The sequence below is a fragment of the Cydia pomonella genome, chromosome 5 (assembly GCF_033807575.1).
Source record: "Cydia pomonella isolate Wapato2018A chromosome 5, ilCydPomo1, whole genome shotgun sequence".
NCBI classification, from domain to species: Eukaryota; Metazoa; Arthropoda; class Insecta; order Lepidoptera; family Tortricidae; genus Cydia; species Cydia pomonella.
Window position 1 is genome coordinate 9,447,880 of NC_084707.1, and position 22,652 is coordinate 9,470,531.

Below are 22,652 nucleotides of genomic sequence, written 5' to 3' on the forward strand. Positions count from 1 at the left end.
CAGCAAGATGGCGTGTGCATAAATTTCCGGTGGCGGCCATTCGTTTAGAAGGAGCGACATTGGGAGACTGTTTGAAGTTGTTAATTAGTGAATTTAAAGTGTTTTAGACACCGGTATTTATCTCAGTATATTTCAGTTTTGTAATACCATAATAGTAAAATATTTGTAGTATATAAAAGATACTGTTTTGGTACGATGCGTCGTAAAAGTGAGCGTACAGCTACTAAGAAAGCAAAGGCTTCTCCCGAGAAAAAAACAACTGAAAAGGCAAAAAAGACTAGAACATCTAGACGACGTAAACAGTCTAATTCTTCCGAAGAATCCGCTGACGAGACTAGCCCAGTTCGAGAAGCAGAAGCGACCCCCGTTGAGCAGGAACAGAAACCACCTCAGACTCCTACTAAAGAAAAAGAAGTTTCACCAGAAGACGCACACGAAGTGTGGCATGTGAAAGCAGCAGAGGCGCCCAGCGACACGGGGGAAATACAAAAATTAAAAATATGTCTAACTCGCCCTCCCTCGACGCCTGAGCGAGTGGACAGATCACCGCGTAGCCGAAGGAAGCACTCCCGCGCTACTAGTTCCAGCGATACACCGAGCGTCGAGGCTGTCGAGGACCGCAAGAAGAGTAAGCACCGTTCTAAACGCTCTGCGCGAGAGTCCAAGGATGAAGCTGAGAAGAACCAAGATAGCCAAGGCGATGAAGCTGATTCGGAGACGCCTTCAGAACCTAAAAGTCGTAAAATCTCGCAGAGTAGTGGAGCTGTAGATGACACTGTTCCTGATGAAACGCCCATGTCCACTACTAGTGAAGATAAAGTGATTGAATCAGAAAATACTACTGCATGTGGACAGTCACAAACTGATACACAATCTAAGGAATCTGATATTGAAGGGAAGACTTCTGATGCTGATACAACAGTTGCATCACCACAGGCTGAAGTTAAAGGAAACCAGTCAGAAGACAGTAAACAATCACCTAAAAATGAATCAAAAGAAAAATCCCAAGCTTCGCAGGAATTGGAGAAACCTGATGAAAGGAAAGTTATAACACAGTCAACTGAAAGCAAAACTGAAAAGACTGAGTCACAGGAGCAATCTGATGGATCCCAAGAAAAGGAGGAGACGCCGAGTGAGCATGAGGTAAGTAAAAGTGAAGATAGCAGTAATAATAGTAAGACTGAGGAAGCAGAGTCCTCTCAAAATGAAAGTTCTAAAGCTACTAATGACAATGATGTTGTAGATAGCTCTGAAAATGTAGAAAACAAGCAAAGACAGTCTGCCTCTCCAGAACCAGTAAAGGAGAGGAGAGTAGAGCACAGCATGGAGAGAAATAATAGTAGAGATCTTGAACGCTCTGATTCAACACAGTCACATGAAGAACCTATACATAATGGCCAAGCAGCTCCTATTGTTGTTAGTCGGAAAAGGAGATGGGGCTCGAGGCCAAGTAAACTCACTACCCAGAAGTCAATAACTATCTCTACCGATGTATTGAAAGATATTATTCCTGATGTAAAGCCTGTTGAATTTGAAGAGGTCATTGAAGAAAAGAAACAACACAAACGAGTTCAATCCAAGGATAAAATTGAGAGACCTGTTTTACCTAAGATTGTCATAGACAATACTGATCACCTGGAGCACCATAAAAAGGAATATGAAGAAAGGGAACCTGAAAACTTAAAATTCAGGGAACCCTTGTCAGCAAATAGAAGAATATCAATTGTTAAAGATGATAGCATTATTGCTCGACCACCAAGTCCACCCCGGAATAAACAATCATGTATTCTGTATATCACCAATCTTGTTAGACCATTCACATTGCCTCAACTGAAGAATTTACTACAACGGACAGGAAGAATTTCAGAAGATGGTTTTTGGATAGACAGAATTAAGTCAAGATGCTTTGTTAAATATGAAACTGAAGAGTAAGTATCTACCTATGTAACATATTAATATGTTCAATTTGTTATACCTATGTTGAAAATATTTTTATGTTACATTATTTTTGTTACAGTCAAGCAGTTGAGACCAGGCATGCCTTACATGGGGTTACTTGGCCTGTGTCTAACCCAAAGACCCTACAGGTGGACTTTTCTTCTCAAGAGGCATTTGATAAAGCTAAGGCAAATGAAGATACAGACAATGCACAGGCAATTACTATACCTGGCACTGTGGAGGATTGGCTGCGAGAACAAGATATGAAAAGAGAACGAGGGGAAATGGTATGTATTTTTAACTTTAACTTAACTTATTTTATATATATTTAAAAAGACAGTTCATGTCTGTGGCTTTTAAATCTTTTAATACATATTTATATTAAGAGTCCCCGGCAAGCTCAGTTGAATTTCACCTTCCCATACAAATGGAGTTTCATCTCATTTTAAAACTATGTGTTGGGTTGTAATGAAACTTTGCACATACAATGAGATGGGGTATATCTAGTCCTGTAATTAGTTTATATAGCTCTTGTTTATGAAACAAACAAAATAGAGCAAGTACAAGTTTTATATGGAAAACTTAAATTTGATGTATTTTTTTGACTGTGGTAGAGGTATATGAAGCTACATAAACGAATTATAGGACTAGATATACCTTATCATAGCCTCCTGAGTTCCAGAGGCCTTTATAAAGGACAAATTTCAAAAAAATATTTTTAACTTTCACTATACAAGACATGGTTCCAAATAAAAAATAAAAAAACATCGCTTCTGGGATTCAGGAGGCTATTGTAAGAACAAAGTTCTAGAGCAATCTAGCTAGTCATTTTAGAATGAGAGTGTATAGAACTATGTTAGTATGGAGAACCAAGCTTGCTGGGGACCAAAAGTGACAAATGTATTGAATTAGTATGTATCACAATTTGAATGTTTTTTTTTTCTGATATTATAATTATGTAGCCATAGGAGTATATAGGTAGGTATGTAACTGTGACGGATTATACAGGCGACTATAATTTACAGGCCCTTTATTATTCATTTTAAGTTTTTTTTTGTGATTATAGCAATACAGTGAGTAAGTCTTATTTGGTAAATGAAGAATTTTGCAATTTTTGTGGAAGTCTCCAAAACTCTAGAATAGCAGTTTATTAAAAATAAATATTGTTTTAAAACATGTTCAAGTTCTTGTAAGTTCCAGTAAATACCAAGCTTACATCTCTATACTCTGCACATGGTATTTGTAAATAAACCATTATAAATAAATTTTGCTTAATAATAATTGCAGATTTTGTTTTTATTCCCTAACACAGAAGACATTTTATTTTATTTCTCAGATGATCTTTTACTTCTGAATTACATTTACTTTATTGTTATATAAATTTTCCAGGAGAAACCATGGGAGCGGAAGGCGGCTGCAGTACGCGAGTGGGACTTCGGCAAGAATGAGAAAGACAAGGACAAAGAGAGACCTAAAAGAGATGAACGTGTTCTGGACAAGCGACGACACCGCACGCCTGAGAGAAGCCCAGAGCCAGGTAAATCCTTCTTGATAAATTGTAATTCTAATTTGTAAACATTTATTTTAAATTTGAGCGTTTTAGTCATGGTGATTTTACGTGAAATGCATATTTAATGTAAGGTGATGTATCTATTTAGTTTACTCGTCTCAACTAATTAAGAGGCCTATCCCTTTGAATGCCACGCCGTTCGTGAACTTTGTCGGAATGCACGAAGGTATTGGGCTGCAGGCTGTAGCCACACGCGTCAGTTGACATCTATGGCGGTCAAAGAGTTATTCATTTTTGTCATCATAAATATTAAACACATGTTTCTAAAGTCTGCATGATCAAATTTCCACCACAAGTGCAGTTTTGTATCTGGTAAAACGACCAGGTACAGTCATCTGCAATAATATGTTATTGTTCGAAGGCCACAAAAAAACTCTTATGGCTCTACAAATAAGATTGTGACAGATATTTTTGTTACCTTCATTGTTTAACATATTGCAGGTGACAACCCAATAATGATGATATTTTATTATAAGAACAATTTTTGGGAAGATGACATGATATTTTATTACACTTGTATAATAATATGATCATTTTGTATTACAGCAAAGAAATTCAAGAAGAAAGAGGAAGAAGCTCCAGCTAAGCTATTGGATGATCTATTCAGGAAGACTAAATCCACTCCATGCATATATTGGCTGCCGCTATCTGCTGAAATGGTACTTTTTATTATTTCATAATTAAACACTATAATTGCTAAAGGCACCTGTAACTTGACCACCTAGTCAATTCACTCTTGTCTACTTCTAGATCTGTGTAGTTGCTAATTGGCTAAATTAGACCCACTTCCCATTATTTGATCGAGCTTAAAATTAACATGTGCAATATTATGGTACTATACTATCAAGCTCATGTGGTGGAGAACAGCCATAGGCCATGTATAGGTAGCCATAGCATCTCCGTGATAAAACAATGATAACATCTAGCCGCCCAGACATCAAAACCTGCCAGGACAAATGTAATTTGGATTTGTCAATAGGCGGGTCCACACAGAGCGAGCATATGCGCGAGGCAATTTCCTCACGCACAAACCTGCCAGTGTAGACGTGACCCGGCTAATGTCAATTTAACAGAATTTTGTTAGTTTCTGGGTGCTAGGGGATTAAAGCATGTATCATTTTTTTTTACATAAAGCTTATTCCTTTTCAGATCGCCATAAAAGAGGAGCAGCGGCGCCAACACATGGCCGAGCATGAGCGCCGCATGCAGGAGCTGCGTCGCACCCACCGCCGTCACTAGCATGGTCCGTCCCATACTCGCTCATCCATCTTACATTACACACACACACACACACATATACATACATACACACACATACGTCTTCAGTCACAATACAACCATTTCTATAAAACACAACACTTCATGCTCATCTCGACTAATCTTTTGTCGCTCTAGCGATCTTTCTTTCCAGGTTTCACTAATTCATTTTGAAGACCTATCTTTTATTTTAATAACTATTGTTAGAGGAACATCTAAGTTCTGGTTTATTGTAAGTTAAATGTAGGTTCAACACAAAACAAGATTGTCATGAGAGAGACATTTGATTTTATTTTCTACAAAATGTTATAGAAAGGCACGCTTGGATGGAATCCTATGATTTAATTGGTCGTCGCTGATCGCGTTCGATAAACTGAGAGGGGACATTCTCGGGACGCCGCGGAGGGATAGACTACGTCGCGCTGCCAACAAATTGCCATTTGGTGGCGTCGTCGAAAGTTGCCTCGCCTCGAATTGACCGTTGGTCATTCAGTAGCTATTGAAACGCTACGGCTCAAATGAGACTCCGAAATACAATTATGCTTGACATATGTAATGACATGGAAGATACAATGAAAAATCAGAATATGACTTCGACAGACATGGCGCTGGATATTAAACATTTTCATTGAGGAGCTTACAATGGATAACTAAGATTGTATGCCCCAGGAGCTAGCCGTCGTTACTAAATATAAGGAAGTGGATCTATGAATTGTGAATTTATTATCCACTCTCCGCCTATAATAGACTTAGAATGAAAAATTAGGGATTGTGTGCTAACCCGTACAGAAATGTTTTCCAAAAACTTCCATTGTTTGATGTTCAATAAACAATATAACATTTTATGTCATGTTTTATTTCATACGTTATGGAATCCTATGTACTCTTGTACAGATTTTTAACGACCCCTGATATTTAACATTCCACAGATTCATTGATTGTATAAGTTGTGTGTAAAGAATGAAGACAAATTCGTGTTTTGAATTTGAGAGCTAATGTAGATGGCCCTTTAAGTTTCGGTATATTATTCGGTAACGATGGTTACCAAAAGTTGATCGTTAATAATTTGTTTGTTTAAACATTAACGCACATAACAAAAGTACATCAGGCGCACTTAATGCCTTAGGGCATTCTCTACCACTATCAGTTATCTTTATCTAGCGCTGAAAGAAAACATGGAGCCGTACAGCGCCATCTTTATTACTGTTTTGACAAGGTAAGATTTTTCTTAGGTTGTACCAAAGAGTAAAGTAAGTATATAGGGTTGTACAGTCAGCGTCAAATACTTTGTAGCAACCAAAGTAGTCAAATAGTTCGGTACACCATATATTTAGTATGGTGTACCGAACTATTTGGCCACTTTGACTGCTACAGAGTATTTGACGCTGACTGTACATGGGATGTAATACATTGACATATTAAAAGACTATATCAATTATATGATACAATCAATGAATCTTTGACGTCTTATGTGGCACGGGAAAAAGAACAAGTTGGTACTTGGCCTGCCATTCAACAGTCACGATTTCTATTGGTTAACGTAAACAAATAGAAACCTAATTCTCAATAGAACCATTGCAAATGAGTAAATAGTCATTATAGTTCGTGTCATCCACGATGATGATGACAATATGAGTCGAGCCACGCGTCGTCGTGAATGACACGATCTATACAGTATCATTTTTCTTAGTACAATTTTGTGGGGTCTTCCACTTTACTCCATAGTGACCCGAGGTTATACTATCGTACCTAATGGTAAATACATGTAATGATCTAAATTTGTTATCGAAGCCTGATATCCAATATTTTACAACGAGGATAATCGCCGCAATTATTTAAATTATCAATATCTCGAGATATTTATTATCAATGGGATAAGGTGTTGTAATTCTTGGCGATAAAGTTGTAGTCGTGCTGGCGGATTACTACCGTCGGCCGCTGCTGTTTTAATTTAAGTGGTGGTATTTTGACCAACACCATGGTGAGTAACCATTTATATTATTGACATTATTGTTAAATGTAGGTGGCGTGGCACCTATCTTCTTCGCTCATGGCTACATTTTACCGCCCTTACAAAATGGCTACATTTAACCGCCCAAATCTTTCCTTTTAAAAACCTGTCTGGTTACACATGAATAAATTCTCAAGAAGCACTTATAACTTAATCGTATATGTGTGATATAAAATCATACAAATACTGCCTTAAAATGTGAAAACTGAACAAAACTCTAAATGGTGCCGTACTTTGATCAGTTCCTATAATGACCTTGTATTACCGTTCTTCAGGGTCTGGTATCGTGGTGCTACATGGTGGCACTCCTGTCGGTGGCGTCGGCCCAGTTTCCCATCACAATGGAAGAGTGGTTAAGAGGAGACTTCACTCAACGCGGATTCACGGGAACTTGGATTTCGGGTAATTATTGCTATTCAGTTTTCGTAGGCGTTATAAATTTTACTCGTCATGCGTGTTTTGGAATTACTTAGCAAGTCTTTTTTTTCAGATACTGAGTTCACTTATGTGATTCCTGGCGAACCCGGTATTTATGTTTACGATGCCTCCATTCAAGAAAGCAGTGTGCTCGTGTCTGGCGAACTCATGGTATGTTTACTACTTTTACTATTTAGCCTTGTTTGTTTGTATGTTTTAATGTATATATATATATTTTCCAACTAAGATATCAACTTAAAGACGATAGTTCGAATTCCGCCACAGGCAACAATGGGCCTACCGCGCACCATGTTCGACGTGCGCCCTCTCTATCGCACTTGTAAATACGTGCATAAGTGTGACAGGGAGGCAATACGTCGAATGTGGTTCGCGGCAGGCCCGACGCCCTCTGATAATTTATAGTTATACGTATACTTGTTCTACGAAATTAATTTCTATACAGGATGTTTATTTAGTCACCTCCAATAATTTACATCATACTGAGCTGAGATAATATAGATCATACTGAGCAACTTTTATTATGGACCCACCCCGAAATTGCGTAAAAAAATTACTCTCCCATAGAAAATGTCAAGGCCAGACTGCTAAAATGTATGAAACAGCCAATTTTGTTTCGCGATTTCGGGGTTGGTCCCATAGTAAAAGTTGCTTAGTATGACCTATATATTCACTAGTGTTGGTTAAGACTCGAGTCCTTTGAGTCTTCTGCTTTAAAACACGACTCAGTATTCAGACTCACATATCAAGTCTTAACTCTAGTTCTTATTCAACTTGTTAGACTCGAGTCTTTTGTAGGGACTTGAGTCCTTTACAGAGAACTCTCAATTTTTTTGTTTGCAAAATTTCGAAATGCTTTGCCTTTAAGTAATATTCGTGGACTAGGCACACAAATTATACAATGGCGCATAATTTCTTTACTTTCATTTAGGTTACACTTCTGAAGTTGTTGACGGAGTCTTTATTCAGAGGCTCGCCTTTTGAGTTCTCTTAAAAAAGACTCAATAAATGACTCGCCTCGGGACTTAAAAGACTCGGAAGTTTTTTAAGCGCCGAGTTTCGTAAAAACGAGCCCAGTTCTTCAAATTCAGACTCAAAAGACTCGAGTTCCTACCAACACTAATATTCACCCCGTAAATTATTGCAGGTGACTAAATAAACACCATGTATTTCATGAACAGGCATTCCTGAACACATCCAGCCCCATTTTGTCAGCGGACAGAGAATATATTTTGGCTCCAAGTGAAGTTGAACAAGTAAGTACCTACTGCTTTACATTACCTTCATATTCGAGTTACCTATGTCGTGTTCCCAGATAATGTATTACCTACATATACAAAATATTCATCAAAAACAAAAACCTCCCCATTTAGGTATACACCGAGGCAATAAAAACAAGTTGCTTTGTACGGAATCTTCCGAGAGTTGTGGCCCATTTTATTGCTATTGAGTATTTATAAGTAGTAAAGTTTCGGCATACAGTTCACGCTAACAGTGATAGGTAGTGAACAACTAAGTATTTACTTATTATACATACACCTATCTGCATACATAGCTATATTTTCTATCTAAGTTATGTTAGATAATTGATAAGTAATAATTTGATAAGAATATTTACTGGATTCGGAAAGATAGGCATTTAATAGGTAAACTATTATTTTTTTAATATGTTCTCGAGGTAAATTAGTTCTTAAGTATATCTTACCTTACGGAACTTGGCCTTAAAGCACTAAATAAAATATTGCACTCCTGTCAAATAGAAATACCTAAGATTATCTTTTTACTTTCGTTAAAAAAAATTATCATTGGGTTACCATTGTTTTAGGTGTACAGATATTCAACCACGGCGAAGTTCGCTCTCTACCATATTGCGACACAGTAAGTAACCGCTTAGGTACAGTCAGCTACAAAAATATGTACCGAGAGAATCGTCTCATAAATATGGTACTACGCTCTTATTACACTGGAATAAGATGCTATGGGACATATTTTTGAGTAAGATGTGTACACCCATATTTTTACACTTGACTGTACTACGAGTATATACATTCATATAATATAGGTGTGCGTAGGTACCTAAGTATATACTTACTTACATATTGATCAGTACTATCGAAACTAAAGTTCTTGGCGCCATGGGCACGACATCTCACGATGCCGAGTTCAAGGCGTTTAAATTACAAGTAATGTCACAATACATTCTCTATCAGTTAACCTTAAGGCGTAGCAGGAAGAAATTGAGGATGGTGCTCAAATTAATAGGGGGATTATAAAAATGCTAAATTGCACTTTTTTATATTGAATTGTTACACGTCTTTACAATACTTTACCATGAAAGAATTCACACTGGAAATAGATTAATCTATTTGGAAGGGCAGACTCCTACCAAAACCTTATTAGGGTAAAGTTGGCTCGATAGAAAAAGAAACGTGAACGGGTCTTATTCATTTAATTTGAATTATGTATCGTTACCTTGCATACCTGTTACCTACCACAGCAGTATGTATAATTTTAGTATAATACACCTAGGTAGTGATATAACCGTCAGACGGGACGAGCAACATTTTAAACAGAAGTATATTTTCATAGTTATTGAGGTAAAACGTTAAAAAATACCCGCGCGGTGGCGATATAATTCTTCGCAAGTTTCGCGTAGCGCGGCCTTCTAATTCCCTTGCTTTACGCACTTATATACTTTTGCTCTCACTTCTATAAAATGTCTTCGCATTTCTAACGCCTTTATAAATTACAGGGAAGTGACGTACGTTGCCGATCACCAGCGTCTCCAACTATGTATCTTCGGCGGCGGCCACTCTTTGGCTTACGTGTTAGACAACAATGTTTACTACTTGCCCGAGAACTCGACCGAAGCTATACAGCTCACCGACGACGGTATCCCCGGGGTCATATACAACGGCCACGCTGACTGGGTTTATGAAGGTAGGTACCAACTGGGCTACTGCGCTCGCCACACTACCAGCTACAAGTACATTTTCAGCAGCGTTCACTCCTTGCCAATATACTGGTCGACAACGTGTAATATAGGCACATTTTGGAGAGAGACATAAAACTGGCAGTGCTATTTTTAAACTCAGAATTATTATCTTATGTATATGTATTATGCATTTTGTTTATTGCATTTAAATAACACACCTACTTCCCATGTATTAACTACATTAATCAAATTGTGGAATAACTGTTTCGGGTCATGCGTTGAAAGTACCTACCACAGGATTTATACCTATCTAAGTATTATATATCCAAGATAGATATCTGGAACGGGTTTAGTTCACTCCATTACGTAGTCTTCGTACTTGTCAAAGCACATACAGTGTGTAACATAACGAAAGGCAAAGAAAGAGACCCATTAATGTTTAGGTCATACTGAGCAACTTTTACCTTGGGACAAATCCTGAAATCGCGAAATTGGTTGTTTCATACATTTTTCTGGTCTGATGTTAAAATTTTCTATGGGAGAGTAATTTTTTTACATATTGTGGTTAAAGAATTTTATTGATCTAAAAAGAAGTATACATTTCACTTAATGAGATACATACATGCACTAATGAATTCTATGTTAATTTGTTAGTTTGCGCCCGTGAGCGACAATTTGGTTGTATTTACAAATTTACAAAATTAATTTTATTACTCTTAGTATATTTAATTCTTAAGTTAGGTGACAATAACATAATAATAACAATTGTGTTACGAGGCAGTATAGTGGGTAGAAGTAAGTTTAAATACGCACCGCTGCACAACTGCACTAAGTAGTGGTCAGCGGTAACTGGCCAGGGCCGCATTTAGGTTTGGATTATAGGGATGTTATTTAAAATATAAGTTTTTAGATTCGTTTTAAAAATGCTCATTGTGTTAGATTCTTTTACATGTTTTGGTATCTTATTATATATCCGTGCCCCTTCAAATTTTATATTTTTGGTGCCAACATTTTTTGTGCGGGGAAACTGTACCACTAGATGGTCCGCGTTGCGCAGTCTACACCGTCCTTTTTCTCTGTTAGTGAAAAAAACTGTTTCACAGTGTATCTGTTTCTTAATTATCTTTCTTATTAACATACATGTATTAAAGTTATATATTTGGTTAAGAGATAGGATCTTAGTTTCTGTATATACTTTTTTAGTAGGTGTAAGGAAATCGTAGTGGAAAAGTACCTTGATAATCTTATTTTGTATCACTTGAAGATCTTTTAGAGTAGTTTTCGCAGCGTGTCCCCATATTTCGATTAAATGATCTAGATGAGATTTGACAAGTGAATTATAAATATTATACCTAATTTGGCGCGGAAGGCATTTCACAATACCACGAAGTGTTCCCAAGAGAGATGACAGTTTTGATCGAATTTTGGTAATGTGGGGTTTCCATGTGAGATTACTATCCAAAATCAATCCCAGATATTTTTCTTCAGAAGAATGTTTTAATTTTGTATTATTTATGCTTAAGCCTACATGGTTATTGATTTTCTTATTTTTGGATTTAAAGATTATATAAGAAGTTTTAGATATATTAACTGTAAGTAAATTGCACTGAAACCATCTGTGTATATTATCAAGGTCTTCTTGAGCGAGTGCTAATTTTTTTTCCATTTATTACATATACAATAACATTAACCTACAGTGTATAATTTATACACGTGGTTCTATGAAGCGAAATGAACCGTGCACATGCCGGGCGGAGTGCCCAACTTTCTGCTTCCTTAGCGCTCGAAAACACGAACCCTGTGTACTAATGCACCTGAAAACATTGCCAAGGTCAAGAGAGCTCGTGAGGAATAGGACCGTTAAAACAATGATTCCAATTTCAGAGGACGTGATGTACACGGGCCAAGCCACGTGGTTTAACCCCACGGGCACGTACCTGGCGTTCGCCAGCTACAACGACACGGAGGTTGAGACCTACTCCTACTACTACTTCGTCGACAAGACCGACCCTGATGACTTGTACCCGGAGCTTTTTGATCTTAAGTACCCTAAAGTAAGTGAAAGAAACTGCCTAAGTGGATACCTAATCAGAGGGTGTTCGAAGAAGTAAATTCCAGTTGGCTAATTCTACACTAGCGACCCGCCCAGCATCGTCACATTTCAACTCATTTAGACAAAACCGATACTAATTATACATTCAAACCTCCTCTTGAATTACTGTATCTTACGCAACCGTATTCGCCCAACTAACCAATTATATTGTGTTTCTGTGCGAACTTTTAGGATATAGTCTGGCAAGGGCGTATAAGATAATTTGAACTTTTCAAACCCTATATTATAAACTCGCTTCCAGGTCGGCGACACAAATCCCACAGTGAACCTGCGCGTGATCAACTTAGAACGCCTAGTGCAGGACGGCGTATGGGAATGGCAAACCCTAGCCGCGCCTGAAGTCGTCACAGGAGACCATATTCTCGGTGGCGTCGTGTGGCCTACAGCGTACGAGATTGCCGCTCATTGGCTCAACAGAAGACAAAACTACACCGTGCTAAGGTTCTGCAATGTGCAGACTGGACTTTGTCCCGTAAGTATACACGATAGAGTTAATACTCGGCTGATAACGTCCGTTGCGGTCACAGATGACCATATCCTCAATGACGTTCTCTAGCCCACGGCGTACGAGATGGTCGCTCATTGGCTCAACAGGAGGCGGAACTATACCGTGCTAAGGTTCTGCAATATGCAGACTGGACTTCTTTCCGTAAATATGCACGATAGAGTCGATAGTCGGCTGGCAGCGTCCGTCGCGTTCATAGATGACTACATCCTCAGTGGCGTCGTCTGATCCGCAGCGTATAACGAGATTGCTACTCACTAGGAGATAGAATTCATCAGAGTACATTTTTGTAATTGTTTTTACTAGAAGATACCTACTTACCTATACTGAAAAAGGTCGTTTATCGCCAACTAAGGAATTAACGAGTGAGCTCACTTTTCCTATTTATTGTAAAATCTTTCATAAACAATGAACAATTCAGCTACTTAATCTACTCGTTAGTAGCTATTTCACACTTAGATGCCCACAACTTATTTAAACAGCTCTCATAAAAAAGGCGTTATATTCAAAGGGACAAATTATTTGATTAGTTTATGATTACTTCGTTGAATTTATAGTATTAAGTTACAAGGAAAAATAAACTATTAGTTTTTTGGGTCATCTCCAACGATAATCAACAACACCCACAAACAGGAAAAATATAAAATCTATTCTCTGACTAATTTATGTATACTGGCACCACTTTTCGAATCGTGTGTCGACCTAAACCTAAATGCATGTAAATTACCCAACATATTTACCATATGCATACGAATTGTTTATTTACATACTTAGGTACACTTTTAATGACTTTTTTATCTTTGGAGTTTTAGGACCGCACCCTTTTAATAATAATAATAATAAATGTCTATTATCATTAAGAAGTCGTTATGTGGGAATAGAGGGTTTCTATTAATTGAAATATTGTTTAAATATCATTATCAAAAACCATCTAAAATAATTAGATAGATTCTGTTATCCTCACGTGACCCACTTTGTGCACTTGCAGTGATGATGTCATATTTTAAATCCGTTACAGCGCAGTGTCTTAGGTATTAAGTGAGCGAGACAGCTCTATGCACGTACACAGCGATTTCCTGCTCGCTAACCGGAACGGCGTGCGAGTCCGCTTCCAATGTGAAGGTCGCCATCGAATATACCTATTAAAAAGTTACCAGTAATGATTTCAGTATTCCGTCTTCCCAAAATCCAGGGTCTTACCTTTAAAATATGGTAAAACAGTTTTTTTTTATAGGAAGAGGAGCACCGCCAACAGCCCAATGGCTGGGTGCCCATCGCCCTGCCCCGCTTCAGCGCCGCTGGAGACTTCTACGTGTCCACCCGCTGGTCCCTCGAGCAAGCCGACGGCAACATCTGGCAACATCTTTATGTCAGCATGCGTATAAATGGCGAGATCGTTTCAAGCTCCATCACGCCTGGTGCTTTCACTGTGAACAACTTTGTTGGAATGGACGAGTCTACGCTTTCTTAGTAAGTAAAATTATCAATGGTACCTGTATGAGTGTACCTACTATCTATATTCTCGTCAGAAGTGTAGCTCCTCGCTCGTCGCTCAAGCAGGCGGGCGACAACATCTAGCAGCATCTTTATTTCAGCATCAATGGGGAGGTTGTGTCGAGCTCGAACACGCCTGGTGCTTTCACCGTGAACAAATTCGTTGGAATAGATGAGTCTACGCTTTCTTTGTGGGTATTGCATACATCAATTGTACTGTCTATATTTTCGTCAGCAGTGATTCTCACTAGTTTCTCCCCTCTCGCCCATGGACCTGTGCCCAGCAGTGGGACGTTATATAGGCTGAATTATCATAGTGGTTCTCACTAGTTTATGGTGCAGGCAAATGGCAACCTCTGCAGTAATATCTTTATGTCAACATGCGTATCAATGGGGAGATTGTATGAAGCTCCATCATGCCTGGTGCCTTCACTGTGAATAATTTCATCGGAATGGATGAGTTGACACTTTCATAGTGAATATTACGTGGACCAATTGTGTTGTCCATACTTGTTATCTACAGTTGAATAGCGAGCATTTGCTAGTCTCTTGTGCAGGCAGATGGCAACATCTAACACTTGACATAAAGATGTAAGTATACGTGCCAATGCGGAGATTGTGTCAAACAAGCCTGGTGAGGGTTATTTCGAAGAACTCCGCCTCCGTCGGAATAAACAACCTTAAGCTTGTTAGACGCCGAACGCTTGTTACTAATGATTGTAGTGCTGGGTGTACAGTACACTCAGTTGGGTGTATACACCCAGCTAAAAATTGCATGGCCAGTTGAAATAATTCCAATCATAATATGTCCACGTATGCAATTTTGCAGCTCGCTATACAATTAAAGTCTCTGTTTATCTACTTCGGTCTTGTCTGTTGACAAGCCTTAAGTATTTCAAGTTTGTTACCTGTTCAATAACAAACAAACCAATGTTTAAGTTTGGTGCCCATTACCAACTTTTTACTCTCTAGTTTTCCCTTCGATAGTGTTCCTGAACTGCTGCCGGTTACCTTTTATTAACAATGTGCACACTAGAATACTTTTTACAACGTAACAATATATCTCCGTAGTTACTTCACGCGCACGGTGACGGACTCGCCGTGGCAGTCGCAGGTGCACGCGGTGGGCGCGCAGGCGCGCTGCCTGAGCTGCGCGCTCGTGCTGCCCGACGGCGGCCCGTGCACGTGGGCCTCCGCCACCGCCAGCCGGCAGGGCGCCTACATGACCATCACCTGCTCGTCGCCCGAGGAGCCCTCCTCCACCTACATCATCAACCCGAGGGTGAATCAATAGGGTTTACCTATTTTATGTATCTGCACTGGGTCTCCGCCCCTCCCCAGGACACAGAGCGGGCTCATGACCATCATCTTTCCAGCGTCCTAAGATCCCTCTGCTACCTATATCGTCGAGGGTGAGCCAATAGGGTTTACGTAGCTGTTATGGCCTCTACCAGCTGCTTGGCACCCTAGAAGCACTCCGATATCTATATATATATTGTCAACCCGAGAGTGAGTCAAAAGGTTAAACTTAATGTAGCTTTTTTGGGCGTCCGCAACCGCGAATTGATGGAGTAGGTTCATGACCGTCACCTGCCCGCGTCCTACTATCTACGTCGTCAATTTGTAGATGAGCCAATAGGGTTTCTGCTACCGACAGTAAGCAGAAGGAGTTTTTAACTTAATCAGCAGCTGCTTGGCGCAGAAATCAGCGGGCTACCTGATTCGTCTACCCGAGTATGTACAAATTCTCTGTTTAGAGCAGGATTTCTCGAAGGACTGGGCAAAAATATTCCTATTCATTTTACCAAGCGAATCTCTTTGTCCAGAAACCCGTTATATGTCATATGACTATTATCTTATCGTACAGTAATTTAGATTCATCCACAGAAGAATGTCACTGGCGTAGTTCTGAGGGTTGGCATACCCCACATTGAGAAACCTTTATTTACAGAATTTTGATATTGAATTGACCTCATATTTTTTTCTAAATAAATTGTAAATACTCTTACAATTCAGTATTTTATCACAGACCGGTGATGTCCTGGAGACTTGGGAGAACAACCAGCAAGTTCGTTTCAACCTCATCGGCAAGGACCGTCCGCAGAGCATTATCACGACCGTGCCGCTGCAGAACGGGTTCCCAGCACCCGTGAGGTTGTTCCTGCCACCGGGTCTTGATGTAAATGACACCAACACCAAGTACCCTTGCGTGTTCTACGTGTACTCCGGGCCTAATACTAACACCGTCTACGATACCTTCACTGTCGGTAAGTCGGTTCATTTTAAAAGCTTTTATTAGGTTATCAGTGAAGTTTATGTGGTATCCGTGAAGTTGTGTAATAATAATAGAGATATTACAGATTGTGATTGGCGTTTGATTTTAGACTATTAACATTAATCATATTTTTGTAAAAAGCAGAAAAATATTGGTAGTGTACTTATTCCACTCGTAATTATGATTATAACCTCATCATAACCATGCTTGCTTTATTGTTACGTACTTATCTGTTTAAGTTATGTACGCTTTGCGGTCTGAATGTTACGTATGTTTTCTCTTTAATCTATTTGTCATGTAATAGTCATCATGATTATTCCATCAAAACCATAAAAAAAGTATGCCTTATATATAAGTAGATACATATAGGTAACTGCGACTTGAGATATTTTTAACAGGTGACGAAGACCATTATACTATTTAACTATTAGATACTGTCTCAAGGCAGATTCGTTCTCCCGGCTGTTGAAGAATATATGTTTGATTTTGGGCTGCTTGCATACAGGCTACCACACGTACCTGTCGACGAACCGCAACACAATCTACATGATGGCGGACGGTCGCGGCTCCGGCCTGAAGGGGCAGGATATCCTGTACTCACTCAACAACGCGCTCGGCACCGTTGAGATCGAGGACCATTTCGTCATCCTTAGGTAAACTACTCGTACCTGAACACGAACCGCAACATAATCTACATGTTGGCAGACGGGCGCGACTCCGGCCTGAAGGGACAGGACATATTGTATTCGCTCAACAACGCGTTCGGCACCGATGAGATTGAAGACGATTTCGTCATCATCATTTAAAAGACACCGCTGCAGACTATTAACAAAATTATGCATATAAGTAATGACGTGAATAAGAATAACCTCGTATTCCTAATCTATAAGTAAGATCAGAGTTTAGTTACGGTATGTAAAACAATAACCTTTACTCGACCTTGAACAGGCATGGAATTATAAGCAGCCTTTGTCTCAATATAACTATTCGTTCCTCAGACGATAACAACGTTCATATAAATCAAGAATGGTATTGCCGAAGGTATTCAATGTAATGGGTTTATAATAGCTGACCCACAATATATGTTGCATTAGATAAGCGGATGTCTGAATCGCCCCGAGTGATTTCTTATGTCTATCACCTTTAGAGAACGTCTGCTCTTAGCTGTATAATAACTATTGGTTGGTTGCATTTTTTATCGTTTAGTCTCCTCCGTTACTCTCAGTAAAAATATTGTAACCCGTCGTCTTAGGTTAAATATGTCGGCCACGATGACGATGGACGCGACCATTTTAGGCTAGTGCGAGGGCAATATATCTAAACTATTAATGCGTTACATTGCCTCTGCTTTCTCAATACACAAGCTATTTATGGTGTTTCCATATAGTGATATGATATAGCGATCAGAATTTGTCCTAAAGTTACAAGTGACCTCATTAAAAAATGAAACTAATATGCAGCAACAAATACTTTTAATGAGTAAAACACAAATAAATGTCTTACCGGGATTCGAAATCCAGTTCCGTAGGCAGGGTGACTACAGTATTGGCTAAAGGCTTCATCTAATGCTAACATTGCAGAGAGGTGCTAGCTCGGTATCAGTTCATCGACCCCGAACGCGTAGGCATCTGGGGCCACAGTTACGGCGGCTACGCCACGCTGCTCACACTGATCCATGACGACAACCACGAGTTCGCGTGCGGCATCTCCACCGCGCCGGTCACCTCCTGGCTCTACTACAGTACGTTACTATCCCTTTACATGTTTATTCATCAATACGCAGTAATATAGCTAATACTGGCTGGTATAGCGAGTTTACCAGAAACCCCTTTTTAGAGTTCCGTAGTCAACTAGGAACCCTTGTAGTTTCGCCATGTCCGTCGGTCTGCCTGTCTGTCTGTCCCTCCGCGACTTTGCTCGGTGGTCGTTAGTGCTAGTAGAAAGCTGCTTCGGAAATAATGGATTTAAAAGAAGAAAAAAGGTGTCCCTCTCTTACTTTTGAAACATGGGTGCAAAATATATTTAAAACCGGCCAAGTGCGAGTCGGACTCGCGCACGAAGGGTTCCATACCATTATCTATGTCACTTTTTTGTATGGGAGCCCCCTTAAATATTTATTTTATTCTGTTTTTAGTATTTGTTATTATAGCGGCAACAGAAATACATATTCTGTAAAAATTTCAACAACTATCACGGTTCATGAGATACAGCCTGAGATACGGACGGACGGATGGACGGATGGATAGCGGAGTCTCAGTAATAGGGTCCCGTTTGACCCTTTGGGTACGGAACCCTAAAAATCTTGAAAGTAAAGCTTAGTAAAAACTTTCAATGAAAACTATAGCGAGCATGATCGGTTAAACCGTTTTTGAGTTATTGCAAAAAGTCTGCCCTTCTTAGTACAGACAATGACGTACACGGTAGACGGCATATGATGCTTACTAATAGCCCCCGTTCAAGGGTGTGTAACTACGAAACCCTACTCTGAGCATGGCCCGACATGCTCTTGGCAGTGCTGCCTACTCATATCGCATAAAGTATTACACCCATTATCAATATTTTTAATCACACTTACTATCGGAGCATGAGCGTGACTGTCAGTACTTACAACTCAGCGTTTTACCACTTTTAGCGCCAATGGGTACACTAACGGTATAGTTATTCGTTATTCAAAACTTAAAATACCCATATTTTGTATATAGGTTCTACAAGGATAGGTTACCTATGCCAAACGCAACCCTTGTAGGTAACATTTGAATTATTACAGATACCATGTACACTGAGCGCTACATGGGCGTACCGACCCCAGAGGACAACCTAGCGGGCTACCAGGCGGGCGACGTGACGCTCATGGCCGAGCAGCTGCGCGACAAGCACCTGCTCCTGATGCACGGCAACGCCGATGACAACGTGCACTTCCAGAACGCCGCCAAGCTCATGCGCGCGCTGCAGCAGCTCGACATCGACTTCGACCAGATGGTGAGTCTCTGAATGATGCTAGAGTCGGACATGGCACCCTGCGTCCGATTCGCACGTATTGGTATGATGGAAAGGGACAAAAGATTATTAGCGGCTTGTCAACTTGAGTAGACGTTTATGAATAAGGGGGTAAAATCGAACGCCCCCCCCCCCCCCCCCCCCCTTAGTTTGACAACTGAACGAGATGGCGCTATACTACGCAATGTTTCGTACTAAATAGGGAATATTACACGAAACTTTGCATAGGAGGCGCCACAACCACAATCCATCACAATCTGAGGATCTACCGTGAAACAAGAAAATCAAAATTTCGTTTTCTAACCTGTCTATCACTCTCGCACATTCGAGCGACAAAGAGGCAGATAACTAAATTCACGTCACGAAAGGTATATATGAGAGACCGCTTTCGGCTGTGCAGGTCGCTCCCCCCCGATGTGGGGAGGTCAATTGTCGTCGTTTTGAGGACGATGTGTGCCGCTGGTGTTGGCCAGCTCTTCGCTACAGATCGTTACCTAACCCCGATCGAACCCCACGACCCCTAGCCTGGTGATACCGTTTGAGCGGGGCCAGGTTTCGGGGACGCGGTGAAGGCGACCAGTAGTTTAGCTGGCATTTGCGGCGTGCTGATGAACCACGACACGTCTGCGTTCATTTAAATGTAATGTCGGCTGTACACATTCATGGAGAGCCTTGGCACCGCTCTGATCCAATCGGAGAAACTCGAGACGAGCAAGAAAGAGGGAGACGAGAAGGGAACAGCATATACACACTCGTTCTCATCCTGTCTCGGGGTCTCTCGACGAGTATGTACCTAGTACCTACAGCCCGCATAAAATCTGACCGCTCCATTCGTTTGCATTCTGCACATTTTTGTAGATAGGTATTTTGCGATTTATATGACCAGACGCACTCTCATACTAAGTAAATTAGAATGGAAATGATAATTTGTGGTAACCACGAGTTTTTGTAAGTCCATTCCACTTATGTCTATTAACTAATAGAGCAGGGGTCACCAAATGGCGAGGATCTGGACCGCCGGTTTAATTATTGTTTTTTTATTTAAAGTCGCGTTGTCACTTAGTGTTCTGAGCAAACATTTTGTTTAGAGCAAATGTTTGCTGTTCCATTTACTATTGGAGCCAGTGTTTCCATTCACCGAACGAACGAACGATTGCTCGCTCAGAACTGTTCAGAGCACCAAGTGAATTTATAAATGCGGCTTTATAAACTCAAGTCGGACCTCGATGGTCATTTTATTTTAAGAACCGGACCCTTGAAGTAACTAATTGGTGACCCCTGAGCTAGTAATGAATTAATCGTATTCGCGGACCTCTCCAATTATAACATGCTGCAAAAAATGCTCTCTAATGCCAGCTGTACACACTCCTCGAAAGCCTCTCGCTAAGTCTCGGTAAAAAAACCCAATCGGAGAAGGGCGAGACGAGACGAGTAAGAGCGAGACGAGAATGGAGCAGCATGAACACACTAGTTCCTGGCTTGTCTCGTAGCCTCTCGACGAATGTGTACAGCCGCAATAAGACGACGCAGAAATCCAATGCAAGTTGATCCCCCAAACCCAACGCTTATCGAGACCGGCGCCATAGCTAAACATCCGTCACTTTATCAATAAATACGACCGCCGTAAATCCACAGAAGGTCGTAAGGTAACGAAATGTATCAAAAAAGCCACGTGGAAAGAAGATGTTTTCTAAATATTAGCATATTGGCTGTTCCGGTTTTGCCCAATGCAAGATATTAATTTTACAGTACATATGGTGCTACTTCACCGCACTAGTGCGCAAATTAGCATATTACGTTACTGTGTCAAACATTTAAAGGGCCATATGTACTGTAAAACGTTGTACGATACATGTGCGAATAGATAATTAATGTACTATTATCGACACACAGGCGCGCCTTCAGTTCTAGTTTTAACGACTTCGTAACCCGTGAAATAAATCAGCCATTATAAAAGTACTTTATTATCACATTTAAATTAAAATGTTAATATGAATGATTACACATGTCTTTGATTATGTCTTTCATAATGGTGTTATAAAAACATGTCTAGACTTAAACGGGTTTGTGTTTCGTGTAGTAACAAATATGAAATAAATTAATTTTAAAAAGCTGATACATTGATAGATTTGATAGCATATGAATGGTAATTATCTTGATTTTTACGCCACATTCAACCCAGCCGTATAACAAAGGTGCGACGTTTCACCTTACCTCTAGGTACACGAAACCCTATTGTAGTCTACTAATAATTGACTAAACGTTTGGAGTTAGAATTATTCACTATCAAGTTTCTCGATTTAAAATATCTGTTAATTACTGGAATCTTCTTGTTATGCTATCGACCCCAACATCCTTTTCTCCATAGTATCGACATTCGTTACTCCTATACTTATTAGCATAAAAATATTGACACAGATGTACGTTATTGAGTGATATTTGTATTATTGATTTGTTCACGTGATATGTTTCTTTCAGTCATATCCCGACGAGGCCCACAGCTTGGCGGGGGTCAATCTCCATCGCTACAACGCCATGAACACCTACTGGGAGAAGTACCTGAGGTTGTAATCAAGACCTAATATTATGGCTTAGACTAACACAAGTACCTATCTCCATCCCTATCGCTTTTGCAACATTCGATTGAAAGACTATCAACGGGACGGTAAATTTGGTTTTACTTGCTTCAATCCTGGTGGCCGAACTCTTCTAGGCCTTAAATATAAATAAGAATTCAAGCCAAGTCAAATATATACAAACTAGTCTGTCACACTTGCCGATTCGTTCTATCGTTAACTGATTTACCACACGCGTGATACTAGTTCCGCTGCGAAGTGTTATTGCTTAGATGTACATTAACTGAGGACTTCCCAGTTGGATGAGCATGTAGACAGAGTGACTTTAATCAATGCATATTGCCATACCAGATGTGTAAGCTACTTCGGCCCTGATGCTCACTGCACTCACTAAAAATAAGTGTTAAGTATTACCTATTGTACCGTAATTTTCTAATTATGCAGTTTCCAATAAAATGTTCCATTCATAGTTATGTCACATATATATAGTCATATTATGTATTTAGTCATAACTTAAATTTAAGTAAATTAAAGTTTTCTACGAAA

General features: G+C 39.8%; 1 protein-coding gene across 1 annotated transcript; it reads left to right on the forward strand.

Moving 5' to 3' along the window:
* The first annotated feature begins 49 nt into the window (after positions 1-49).
* Positions 50-22,652, forward strand: LOC133518221 (uncharacterized). The gene is made up of 20 exons (XM_061851852.1): positions 50-1,928; positions 2,018-2,225; positions 3,328-3,475; positions 4,055-4,167; positions 4,658-4,746; positions 5,927-5,981; positions 7,052-7,178; positions 7,267-7,364; positions 8,393-8,467; positions 9,037-9,089; positions 9,964-10,151; positions 12,031-12,200; positions 12,501-12,731; positions 13,999-14,234; positions 15,330-15,540; positions 16,288-16,525; positions 17,039-17,186; positions 18,114-18,274; positions 19,301-19,512; positions 22,009-22,652. The coding sequence occupies exons 1-20, from the start codon at positions 196-198 to the stop codon at positions 22,099-22,101; spliced, it is 4,587 nt and encodes a 1,528-aa protein (XP_061707836.1). The 5' UTR covers positions 50-195; the 3' UTR covers positions 22,102-22,652.

What these genes read in the sequence shown, in the direction of transcription:
- LOC133518221 (XM_061851852.1), top strand. Translation starts at nt 196, where the DNA reads ATGCGTCGTAAAAGTGAGCGTACAGCTACTAAGAAAGCAAAGGCTTCT. An exon ending in CTACGATACCTTCACTGTCG is followed by an intron (nt 16,526 to 17,038) that starts GTAAGTCGGTTC and finishes GCTTGCATACAG; the next exon opens with GCTACCACACGTACCTGTCG. An exon ending in ACATCGACTTCGACCAGATG is followed by an intron (nt 19,513 to 22,008) that starts GTGAGTCTCTGA and finishes TGTTTCTTTCAG; the next exon opens with TCATATCCCGACGAGGCCCA.